The sequence below is a fragment of the Bison bison genome, unplaced genomic scaffold (genome assembly GCF_000754665.1).
Source record: "Bison bison bison isolate TAMUID 2011002044 unplaced genomic scaffold, Bison_UMD1.0 scf7180017864464, whole genome shotgun sequence".
Classification (NCBI taxonomy): domain Eukaryota; kingdom Metazoa; phylum Chordata; class Mammalia; order Artiodactyla; family Bovidae; genus Bison; species Bison bison.
Window position 1 is genome coordinate 3,151,106 of NW_011495025.1, and position 13,259 is coordinate 3,164,364.

At 36.5% G+C, this 13,259-nt stretch overlaps 1 protein-coding gene across 2 annotated transcripts in view; it reads right to left on the reverse strand.

The window, feature by feature from the left end:
• CCSER1 (coiled-coil serine-rich protein 1) overlaps nucleotides 1-13,259 on the reverse strand; it is a 1,491,930-nt gene that overhangs the window by 490,645 nt on the left and 988,026 nt on the right. For both annotated transcript variants that reach the window (XM_010860144.1, XM_010860145.1), the window contains exon 10: nucleotides 1,873-1,917. In XM_010860144.1, coding sequence (XP_010858446.1) covers nucleotides 1,873-1,917 — 45 coding nt within the window. The remainder of the gene's footprint in view (nucleotides 1-1,872; nucleotides 1,918-13,259) is intronic.

The window sequence follows — 13,259 nt, forward strand, 5'->3', positions numbered from 1 at the left end:
TGACTAGAAATAAGCCCAAGTAACGCAGTATTGCCCATATAGGGAGTGAAGTGGCTGTTTTGACTTTAGTAACTTGACTTTTCATTCCTGGATAGGAGGTGTCAAGTGAAGACATAATAATGCTTTCATTAATTTGATGATTTTACCTTCTTCACAATAACTCCACTAACCAAGAATGGAGGCCCAAATCAAGGTTGTCCCCTCAATGCAGATGTATATATTAAATTGTAGGCCATTAACAATTTGGCCTTCACACAAACCACAAAATACCTTCAAGAAAAAATTTTAATTTAAAATACATTATTGACATATTCCTTACCCATAAGTATATTTATAATAAAATAAAATCAGAAGAAATAAAAAATAAGCAATAAAATTAACAGCAACTCTTCTCAGTAAAAGCCTTTAAATATAACATGAAAAAACTAAAAAATCTTAACTTAAAAAATGATTTTTGCTACCATTTAGCAATGTCATCACATGGCTACATGGATTTGAATTTCCCTTCTTTAGACACATAATTGCTCTTGGACTAGGATACAATGGTGAGGAGGTGAAACTGTACATCCTCGAACACACCAAATCAGCAGAAATAAATCACAACTGTCCTGCTCAGGTGTGAACTTTTACTTAGAACATGAGGAGTTGAGTTCTTTCTCTAACTAGATCCACTTTAGTTCCAACTGACAGACAGTAGTTACCCTCACAAACCTGTAAATGGCTCTGAGATCTTCCTTACACAGTACATGCTTTTACCTTCTGTCCTACAATACAAAATATCTCAAGAGATTTAACTACATTTCACCTTCCCCAGCTCTTTTGCCAATGTGATCCTACTGTTGTGCATCCCTCTAAAGGAATAGATTCTTCTGGATAGAAATAGCAAATAAATGGAAAGAGACCCCACATGACAGTTAACTAGGAACTAAAATGCCAAATACTAAAAACACACAACTGGAAATTAGAAGAGCAAAGAAAGAGGGGCAAACATCATGCATTAAATACAGAAGAAATATGTTTTTACAGAAAGAGAAACCACAGATGGGGAGGAGGGTTACATTATTCTCTCATTTTATAGACTAAGTGTCTTCACTTTTGACCCAAATTATACTGTAAATATCACCAAAAATAAAATTACCTTTTGAGTAACAAGAAAATATTGATTTACTGAATTAAATATCCCACCACCTCACTACACCCAGCAACGTGAGTCACAGAGAAAAGTAGAGCATTTACACTTTTACACTGAAAAGGATTTTATCTAATTAAAATTAGATAATAATATATATCACATAAATAATATGATATTCTGTTTGATACTACTAAAAATTTCCCTTCTGTATAAAGCATCTAGAGTAGACACTAGTTAAAGGAAATTTTAGAATCACTAGTCTTACCAGAACAACTTCACACCATCAAACAATGCACACCCACCTAGCAGCATATGCCAAAACCCTTGGACACGAGAGTGAAGAACCACAATGCCATAAAATGTTTTCATTGTTAGAATTATGCTAATCTTTCAGTAAATCACTTTAAATATTGCATCAAATCTTTGCTCAAAAAGGTTTCTCTGCCCTATCTAGAGGGCCCTACTGCTTTAAAAATCCACTTTAACAGAAACAAAACACTTACCTCATTGGAGACAGGATATTTTCTTCAGTTTCAGAGGAGCAAGAACAAATAACTCATTTACATAAACATGTGTAAAATGTGTTTTGGCCAGAGTGAATGAGATGTTATCAAAATCCCTTTCAACACATCCCCATCATCCTTATCATCATCAGCATCAATCAGCATCACCCACCACATCAGGGCAACACTGAAACCCTTCTCTTTTCTTCTCCATCCCTCTCCCTTTGATTTTCTTACCTCTCTCCCTCCTTGTACTGACTCCAATCTTTTCAAGTTCAAACCCTGAAAGAGGGGGAAAAAAAAAAAAACTACATTTATTACTGATGGCAAAGAAGAAGTAACTAGTTCCAGTGAGAAATTTTAAAGTGAAATAGTTCATTTAACAAAGAAGATCTGAAGGCAGATTAATATTTCATACATATGATAATGTCCATAACTAAGTCTTCAAATATGGTATCAATGCACTTTTTGCTAAATCCCAAGACATTAAGTAAAAATAAAATACAAAGCATTTTTTTTGTTTAGTAATGATTGTCGGTCTCTCAGTGAAGTCACAATCTAAAAGGATTTGCTATGGTAGTAAGCTTTTATTCTATTGCTTTGCACTTGGCACATCCTGGAGCCCAGATCTGAGTTAAGGTTGATAAAAAGAATTAGCTTCATTTGCAGCACTGATGATCATCTAGGAAATATTCAGAATTTTATCTCCTGAAAAAATTTCTCATCTTTTATTATCATAAATGCTTTTTACATTAAAAGAGGAGGGATTCCTGTTAAATCCCCAATAAATACTAAGAATAATTAAATGAGAGAAGACTCTCTCTTTCTTCGCATGCCTATTGCAAATATGCTTGTGGCACTAGAGTCAGTCTGTCCATCTGTCTATCCTCCCTAGAAATACTGCTATTTAGAAAGTGAGATAATGGAACAAATTGCTCCCTCCTGCAAATCCAATAAAGGGCTTCCACGGTGGCTCAGACAATAAAGAATCTGCTTGCAATGCAGGAAACCCAAGTTAATGGGTTAGGAAGATCCCCTGGAGAAGGGCACGGCAACCCACTCCAATATTCTTGCCTGGAGAATCCCATGGACAGAGGAGCCTGATGGGCTACAGTCCATGGGATCGCAAAGAGTCGGACACGACTGAACAACTTTTCAAAACAACAATAAATACAACAAAAGTTTCAATTACTGTTATTTTCCTTATTGTAGTAGTTTTGTATGTGGAAGGAACAATATGAAAATTGCAGTGACATATGCTATCATAGTACCTAATTCTTTCTTTTTACCTTCCTTCCTTTTTCTTCTACTTTTCTCTCTCACAATCACACCCAAAAATTATTTTACAATACATATTTATTTGGTATGTACTGTGGGTCAGACACCATGCTAGATACTAGGATTATCAGTAATAAATATTCCTCAAAGTTTAGGAGATCACTGACTACACACACAAAACTGAAGATAAAACTTTAGGATAATGATGCCAGGTATACAATATTCTCTCTTAGCATAGGATGAAAGAGACAATTCAGTCAATGAATCAGCAAATACATAAAGGACCACAGAGGAGAATCACATCTAAACAGTGGTAGAGGCTGAAGAGGCAAAGCAGAACAGCATGCAGCACTCTAAAAACCTGGCTACACAATGTCTGGTGTCTGGATTTATAGCATATTCATTTCTAATGATGACTCCACCCAAGACTAGCCGAGCAGGTAAATATATTTTAACAAAATTTCTAGGCAATTCACATGCATATTAAGAGTTTGAAAACCACTGCACTAAGAGGTCTATGAAAGGTGAATGGTTTAGTTGGCATATACTGTGAGTGGTGCATAAGAGGCGGAAAATAGGCTGAAAAGTTGATCAAATTGTGAAGTCTTAGACTGTTCTTCAGGGCTTTCGTGGTGGCTCAGATGGTAAAGAATTCACCCGCAATGCAGGAGACCCAGGTTTGATCCCTGGGGTGGGAAGATCCCCTGGAGCATTTACGTTTAAAAATGTAAAAGATTTATAAGATCTGATGAGAAACCGGAGTGTTAATGTTTAACACATTTTCAAGTGGTTTTTAAGTTATCTCATATATTAAACATTTCTTGAATTGTTTGATAAAAAATAAGAACAAAAATATTAAATAACTCCACTTTGTTTAAAAAATATGACTATTACACTAATGATTCTAGTAAAGGCTCTAGGATCAACCTGACAAATAGTTATTTTTATAAATAAATGACAGGCTGACTTCTGAGTGCAGAAAATTATCTGCATTTGCAGGATACACTTTGAATAGCTTTTACTGACTATGCCAAAGCCTTTGACTGTGTGGATCACAACAAATTGTAGAAAATTCTGAAAGAGAGGGGAATACCAGACCATCTTACCTGCCTCCTGAGAAGTCTGTATGCAGGTCAAGAAGCAACAGTTAGAACTGGACATGGAACAACAGACTGGTTCCAAATATGGAAAGGAGTATGTCAAGGCTTATATAGTCACCCTGCTTATTTAACATAAATGCAGAGTACATCATGAGAAATGCTAGGCTTGATCAAGCACAAGCTGGAATCAAGACTGCTGGGAGAAATACCAATAACCTCAGATATGCAGATGACACCACCGTTATGGCAGAAAGTAAAGAAGAACTAAAGAGCCTCTTGATGAAAGTGAAAGAGAAGAGTGAAAAAGTTGGCTTAAAGCCAACATTCAGAAAACTAAGTTCATGGCATCTGGTCCTATCACTTCAAGGCAAATAGATGGGGAAACAGTGGAAACAGTGACAGACTGTTTTTTGGGTGGCAAAATCATTGCAGATGGTGAGTGCAGCCATGAAGTTAAAAGATGCTTGCTCCTTGGAAGAAAAGTTATGACCAACCTAGAGAGCATATTAAAAAGCAGAGACATTACTTTGCCAACAAAGATCCATCTATTCAAAGCTATGGTTTTCCCAGTAGTCATGTATGGATGTGAGCATTGGACTATAAAGAAAGCTGACCACTGAAGAATTGATGCATTTGAACTGTGGTGTTGGAGAAGACTCTTGAGAATTCCTCAGACTGCAAGAAGATCCAACCAGTACCCCCTAAAGGAAATCAGTCCTGAATATTTATTAGAAGGACTGATGTTGAAGCTGAAACTCCAATAGTTTGGCCACCTGATGCGAAGTACTGACTCACTGGAAAAGACCCTGATGCTGGGAAAGATTGAAGGTGGGAGGAGAAGGGGATGATAGGTTGGATGGCATCATCAACTCAATGGACATGAGCATGAGTAAGCTCTGGGAGTTGGTGATGGACAGGGAAGCCTGGCATGCTGCAGTCCATGGGGTCACAAAGAGTCGGACAGGACTGAGTGACTGAACTGAACTGAAATTTCATATGAAATAAAAAATATAAAACAGAACCTTAGAACATTTCTTAACCTGGAAGTGTAGGCTAAAAATAAATTCTAAAATGAAATTCATGCTCATAACTTTTAGGATATGGGAAACAATGTTATGATGTACTTTTGAATTCAGACAGACGTGCTTAAATCTTTGCTTTGGTATCTTCTTTTGTGTTCTCTCTAATGAATTACATGATACTTTTCAACCTCTTCTTTATACTTGAAAAAAATAATAAATGTAATGATTATTATGTAGTTGCTATAAAGATTATATTAGGCAATATGTGTATAGCACTTAGCAAAGAGCCAGGAGGAACAGCATATTCCAAAATAGTAACTGCTATCTGGTCTTTTTGTTATAATTCTTATCATTATTACACTCATACAACATGTCTAAATATAAGATCAATTTGAGCAAAATACCCTGATATTGTACTCTTCTTTTGAAGAATGTAAATTATCACTCTTTTCTTTAACTCCTTGATATATTTATATTTGTAACAGTGTTTTAAATTTCTTGTCTGTTAATTCTATCATGCCATTTCCATTTCTATTATTATTGGCAATTATTTCCCAGTTATTAGTCACATTTTCCTATTTTTCCTTATGTCCAATAATGTTTTTATTGGTTCTCAGATATTGAGATCTTACTCTGCTTAGTGTTAGATTAGTTTATTCTCTTAGAAGGAGTTAGGACTGTTTCTGCAAATGATTAAGTTATTTGTGGGTCCAACCAACTACAAAACTTGTTTTAACGACATTTTAGGCTAAGTCTGAAGTTGTCTTTAGAGTTATTTATCTTTATTACCAAAGCTCAACCCTTCTGTGCTCTCTACTGAATATTCCATGTATTCAAAGAAAATTCACTACTCTGACTGATAGAAATTCAAAAGATTCCCAGACCTAAGGAAACGTTGGGAATTCTATTTAAAGTTCTCTTGTAATCATTCTTTTCTAGCAGTTATTCTTTGCCTAGCCTTGTCAAATTTCACTTGACATATGTGAAGGTTGTTTTTCAAATAAAATTCTCAGAGTAACACATATGTAGATTTCTAGAGCTCTTCTCTGTGTATTTTCCTCCTTTCTGGTAATCAGACCTACAAATTCTAGCTGCCTGTTCTCTCCAAACTCAGACAGTTGTCTCCTCAACTACAAAATTTAAGAACTCTGTAGTTCTGTCTGGGCAGTCCTTCCATGTACCAATACCCGAATTTCCAGCCTTCCCGTTTCTTACCACTGCATTTCTTCTTAAATAGTAGTATGATTTCGGGGAAGAAAACACACTTTTGGAAGATGAACACAATGTTGAACTCTTTCAGTTTGGTGGTTGTTGAGTCACTAAGTTGTGTCCAACTCCTTTGACCCTGTGGACTGTAGGCCTCCAGTCTCTTCTGTCCATGGGCTTCTCCAGTCAAGAATACTGAAGTGGGTTGTCATTTCCTTCTCTGGGGATCTTCCCCACCCGGGGATTGAACCTGGTCTCCTGCATTGCAGGCAGATTCTTTACCAACTGAGCCACCAGTTTATCTATCAAGAAAATGATGTGGGGATGGAAAGATATAGAGAGTTGTACTGGATGGCCATTTGTAGAGCTCTAAAATCTACTATCTGTGCCGTGCTTTAATTTTAAGACAGACAGTCTGGTTCTCTTACAGGTTCTTACTATGCATCTTTCTAGTACAGCTTCTTAGTGAGACAGATAAACTATTCAAGAAATTAAGAAATTCCAAAGAGTTTGACCCTGGTGGCCTAGACAGTAAAGCATCTGCCTGCAATGTGGGAGACCTAGGTTTGATACCTGGGTCAGGAAGATCCCCTGGAGAAGGAAATGGCAGCCCACTCCAAGACTCTTGCCTGGAAAATTCCATGGACGGAGGAGCCTGGTGGGCTACAGACCATGAAAAAGAGTCGAACACTACTGAGATACTTCACTTCTTCTTCAATAAGTTTGAACACAGTTTGATAAAAATACTCTCAAACTTATTTGGTTCCTAAATTCTGGTTTTCTTAATTTGGATATCTAAATTTTCCTCTATCAGATTGCTGCACACACTTTAAATTCAGTGTCAAGTTTCAGTTATATTGCTGATTAAAAAAAAAAAAAAAAAAGACCTTAGTTGTAAATATGGCTTTCCAACCTTAGTCCTATTTAAGATTCATTTTGTAAGTGATAGTACTGAGATATGTGACTAGTCATAGGTTTACAGAATAAACTTAGAAATTCAGAAACTTTCCCAAGGCTGGTGACCCTACTTAAAAACTCCAAGAATTCACTCTTACATATAATTTTCAGTCTTCCTTTAAAGTTAATGAACATAGTTTAAATATTCTTTGTCGTCTCTTATAACTTTTTTAGGCCATTATATTGGGAAAACTGTTTTTCTTATATTACATTGAAATATTTATGTCATAGAGAGATTTGTGTTCAGCTGTTTGAAAGTTCTATGGAGTTCATTAAGATTTGAACTAAAATCCATCCAAAGACAAAAAAGAAAACATTCAAGTGTAAAAAATTGTCAAACTGTTTTTCTTTTTTTATTTTTTAAATTAGTCATGTTGGTCACCTTTGAAACTCTGTATCATGGTATCTGTAATTCATTCACTGGAAACTTTGCATTGCTCTTTATTTTCCTTCTCAAAAACCAATATATGTCATTGCTTTTGGTGACTTTGGCCCATTCCTCTGTCATTTTAAAAATGGAAAACCATTCCATATATTTTTTTTAAAGTAATATTGTCATTACATCACAGAATACTTTAAAATGTCCACATATTAAAAACAGTATATATTTGTTGAATTTTTACTAGATGACAGGCATAATGCTGAGCACTTTACATGACAATTTTTATTCCTCACAATTACTTTCTATTGTAAGAACCACTATTAATTCCCATTTTTGGCATAGGGTCATTGAGGCACAGAGATTAATTAACTTGCCTAAGGAGACACAGCTAGAAGGAGGTGGAGTTAATTATTGAGCCCAGAGTATTTGACTTAGAGCTCCTTTTGCAACCAGTATACATAGTGCCTCCAAAAATAACTACTATTTTATGTCTTACATGTATTGAGATGAATGTCTAATATGATAAGACCAATATGTACTTAATAAGTAGATGAGTACACCTAAACACAGAATTATATTAAGTTCACATGTATCATGTCATTAAGAAGTAAATGCAAGATAAATTTTTGGCTTTGAATTCATTTAGGATTTGGAAATAACTGTGAGAAAAAAAGTTAAAGTAAATGAGATTGGATTCCAGAGTTCTTGATTTCTTGGAAAGAAATGTAAAATTCAATTGAAATATTTCCTGGGGCAGACAAAGATTAAAAGAAAATTAATTCAACTATGTGGGCATAAATAACATTGCATAGAGCTTGTCTGTGATTATCGTTGCTTTAGGCTAACTAAAATATTATACAAGTATAGTACTTCCATACCTCCAGTTTTCTAGCAGTTCTCATTTTGGTATACTACATGTTAAATTTCTTCTGCTCCAGGGATTTGGGTCCTCATATTCCATGAGTTTATATACAATGAAATTTGCCCTAAAACTAGAATATTTCCAGTATTTCTGATGTTCACAGCTGGCTCATCATTGGTGATAAAGGTGTCTTTTCATTTCTGATACGAGACTAATCAACAACATAGAATTTCTATTAAGATTTCGTGTAATATTATTTCTTACAACCTCTATGTTTTATTCTAATTCTTAAATGGAAAATTAAAGACACAGTTTCAGAAAATAAGTAATCTCAGATATTGCCAATGAAAATTGTAATGTTTTAGAAACCCTCATGGGGGTAACATCAGTCTAACTGCGAAATTTAACAGATATGGCCAGGACTCCTAATGAGTGGAATGTGGCACTGCTAAATATTTGAAAATCTATCCCTTGATTAGGCTAAGCTTATTGAAATAGTAGTCTGTCTAGTGAGCTGTGTTTTATATTCTTACTATGGAATATAAAAAGAGAGAACTTCCTAAAGTAGTTCAAGAGAGAGGACCAATAGATAGAACATGTTTGTCTATCAATCTGTATTTCTATAATGCCTGAGCCCATCTCTTTCTAAATCCATTCATATCACCCGTATACAGAATCTGTGTTTTCAGTGTAGTCCTTGTTCATGCCAAGCATTGTTTTAACATAGACTTCGGAACCAGGTGCTCATCGCAGGGGACCTCTCTTCACCTAGATGCTTGTACAACTAAACCCACAGCTTCTAGGTGTATGCTTACATCTTACCTTCTCAGGGAGGTCTACTTTATCCCCTTATTCAATATTTTATTCTACTCCCTCCCTACTTCACTGCAAGGGACACTTAAATCTCTTAATATACTGAATACATCTATCACTATTGTATATTACCAATCTTTTCAATCTGTATTTAAGTGCTACAAAGGCAAGCATCAAATCTTTGTTGCTGTGTTTTCCAGATTATCCCAATTGTTTAAACAGTGCCTGGAGAACGGTGAGTGCTAAAATATTTAAATGTTTGTGAAATAAATGGAAATTTATTTTTCAATTTATTCATGTATATAAAGTTTTACCTAATCTGTTCTATGCTAAGTCACTTCAGTCATGTCCAACTCTGTGCAACCCCGTAGACGGCAGCCCATTAAAATATTTAAATGTTTGCTGAATAAATGGAAATTTATTTTTCAATTTATTCATGTATCTAAAGCTTTACCTAATCTGTTCTATGCTAAGTCACTTCAGTCATGTCCGACTCTGTGCAACCCCATATACGGCAGCCCACCAGGCTCCCCCGTCCCCGGGATTCTCCAGGCAAGAACATTGGAGTGGGTTGCCATTTCCTTCTCCAATGCATGAAAGTGAAAAGTGAAAGTGAAGTCTCTCAGTCGTGTCCGACCCTCAGCGACCCCATGGACTGCAGCCTTCCAGGCTCCTCCATTCATGGGATTTTCCAAGCAAGAGTACTGGAGTGGGTTGCCATTGCCTTCTCTGAATCTGTTCTATATTAATTTATATTTGTAAATTGTATGGTCTGTTAGCTTTAGTGATATAACAGATAAAATGTTGACATCCCTATTAAAGTTAAATCAACAAAAAATCTAAAAATTCATTTATAATTTTTAAATTTTCAGCATTTTCTCATCACACTAAATCTTTTGACAAGACCAAAGCAAGTGTGCTGTTAGGTTTTCAATTAAATATCTAAGCAATAATCAGTAACAAATTGACACTATAAGAATTTTAGGAAAAATTATTGATTTCAGAATATCCCTTGAAGCATAATTCATAACAGGACAGTATTCCCTTTCTACCAAGATGACAATGATTATTTCAGGATAAAAACTAAACTAACATACGCAAGTCTGGACAAAGCAAGTTCAATTAAAATAAATAGTATGGATTACTGGATTCTATCTATATCTAGAGTAATTATTCAGCTTTATCATAATTCTTAGAAAATTAAAGTTTAGTTCAGAAAGACTGAGTCTAGACTATGAATTGAAAACAATGCCAATTTATAAAATGGTAAAGTTACATATGATTATATATAATGAATTCTCAGTTCAGTTCAGTTGCTCAGTCATGTCCGACTCTTTGCAACCCCATGGACTGCAGCACACCAGGCTTCCCTGTCCATCACCAACTCCCGGAGCTTATGCCCATTGAATCGGTGATGCCATCCAACCATCTCATCCTCTGTTGACCCCTTCTCCTCCTGCCTTCAATCTGTCCCACCTTCAGGGTCTTTTCCAATGAGTCAGTCCTTCGCATCAGATGGCCAAAGTATTGGCATTTCAGCTTCAGCATCAGTCCTTCCAATGAATATTCAGGATTGATTTCCTTTAGGATTGACTGATTGCATCTCCTTGCAGTCCAAGGGACTCTGAGTCTTCTCCAACACAAGAGTTCATAAGGATCAATGAATTCTAAATGATATTAAATGGGTTTTCGATACTGACACTGTCAGAATTTTGATGAAAATTCAAGAGAAGCTGGAAATGCTTCTATTTAACTTTTGCATTCATCTGCTTGACCGGTTCATATTCTATTCATGCACTTTCCTGTGTCACAACACTTCTTTGTAGTCTGCATTAAGATTCTTTTTGTTCATCAGAGCCACTGTTATTAATAGAAATCTCAACATCTCATCTCAATTCTTTAAAGTTTCCTTTAAGTAAAGAGTTTATGAATTAGATCACTAAAGGGACTCTGCAAAATGCTCACTGCTTAATTATGACCCAGAGTTGAGGTCTCAGTTGACTTGTTGGGTGCACCTCTCCAGGGTGCCCTCTACTTGCTGAGGCTGCAGTTCTCTGGCCAGCAGCCTCTGTATTTTACCTCAGTGTTTCTGGCTGCACTGAAGTGAAAGGATGAATTTATATGTTTCTTCCTTCTGAAAAAATATACAAGCACCCAAGTGTTAATTGCAACATTATTTACAATAGCCAGGACATGGAAGCAAACTAAATATCTATCAACAGAGGAACAGATAAAGAAGGTGTGGTACATATATATAATGGAATATTACTAAGCCATAAAAAAGAATGAAATTATGCCATTTGCAGCAATATGGATGGACACAGATTATCACAGTATGTGAAGTAAGTCTGACAAAGAAGACCAAATATTCTGGTATCACTAATATGTGGAATCTAATTTTTTAAAATGATACAAATGGACTTATTTACAAAATAGAAACAGACTCACAGATTTAGAAAACAAACTAATGGTTACCAAATGAAAACACTGGGGAAAGGGATAAAGTAGGAGCTTGTACTATACATAACACAGATAACCAAGAACCTACAGTATATAGCACATAGAACTATACTCAATATTTTGTTATAACCTATATACATTAAAGAGACTGGATCTTTGATGCCTTTTTAATTTCTGTCACTGTCACTAAAACTCAAATTGGATTCACTATCTCAGAAAGATATCCCGGGCCATGGTGATACAAAATATGTTGTTGTTAGTCGCTCAGTTCAGTTCAGTTCAGTCACTCAGTCGTGTCCAACTCTTTGCGACTCCATGAATCACAGCACGCCAGGCCTCCCTATCCATCACCAACTCCCGGAGTTCACCCAGACTCACGGCCATCAAGTCAGTGATACCATCCAGCCATCTCATCCTCTGTCGTCCCCTTCTCCTACTGCCCCCAATCCCTCCCAGCATCAGAGTCTTTTCCAATGAGTCAACTCTTCGCATGAGGTGGCCAAAGTACTGGAGTTTCAGCTTCAGCATCATTCCTTCCAAAGAAATCCAGGGCTAATCTCCTTCAGAATGGACTGGTTGGATCTCCTTGCAGTCCAAGGGACTCTCAAGAGTCTTCTCCAACACCACAGTTCAAAGGCATCAACTCTTCGGCACTCAGCCTTCTTCACAGTCCAACTCTCACATGCATACATGACCACAGGAAAACCATAGCCTTGATAGACGAACATCTGTTGGCAAAGTAATGTCTCTGCTTTTGAATATGCTATCTAGGTTGATCATAACTTTCCTTCCAAGGAGTGTCTTTTAATTTCATGGCTGCAGTCACCATCTGCAGTGATTTTGGAGCCCCCAAAAATAAAGTTTTACACTGTTTCCACTGTTTCCCCATCTATTTCCCATGAAGTGATGGGATCAGATACCATGATCTTTGTTTTCTGAATGTTGAGCTTTAAGCCAACTTTTTCACTCTCCCCTTTCACTTTCATCAAGAGGCTTTTGAGTTCCTCTTCACTTTCTGCCATAAGGGTGGTATCATCTGCATATCTGAGGTTATTCATGTTTCTCCCGGCAATCTTGATTCCAGCTTGTGTTTCTTCCAGTCCAGTGTTTCTCATGATGTACTCCGCATTTAAGTTACATAAGCAGGGTGACAATATACAGCCTTGACGTACTCCTTTTCCTATTTGGAACCAGTCTGTTGTTCCATGTCCAGTTCTAACTGTTGCTTCCTGGCCTGCATACAAATTTCTCAAGAGGCAGATCAGGTGGTCTGGTATTTCCATCTCTTGAAGAATTTTCCACAGTTTATTGTGATCCACACAGTCACTCAGTTGTGTCTAACTCTTTGTGACCCAATGGACTGCAGCATGCCAGGCTTCCCTGTCTGTCACCATCTCCCAGAGCTTGCACAAACTCATGTCCATTGAGTCGGTGATGCCATCCAACTGTCTCATTCTCTGTCATCTTCTTCTTCTCCTGCCTTCAATTTTTCCCAGCACCAGGGTCTTTTCCAATAAGCTGGCTCTTCACATCAGGTGGCCAAA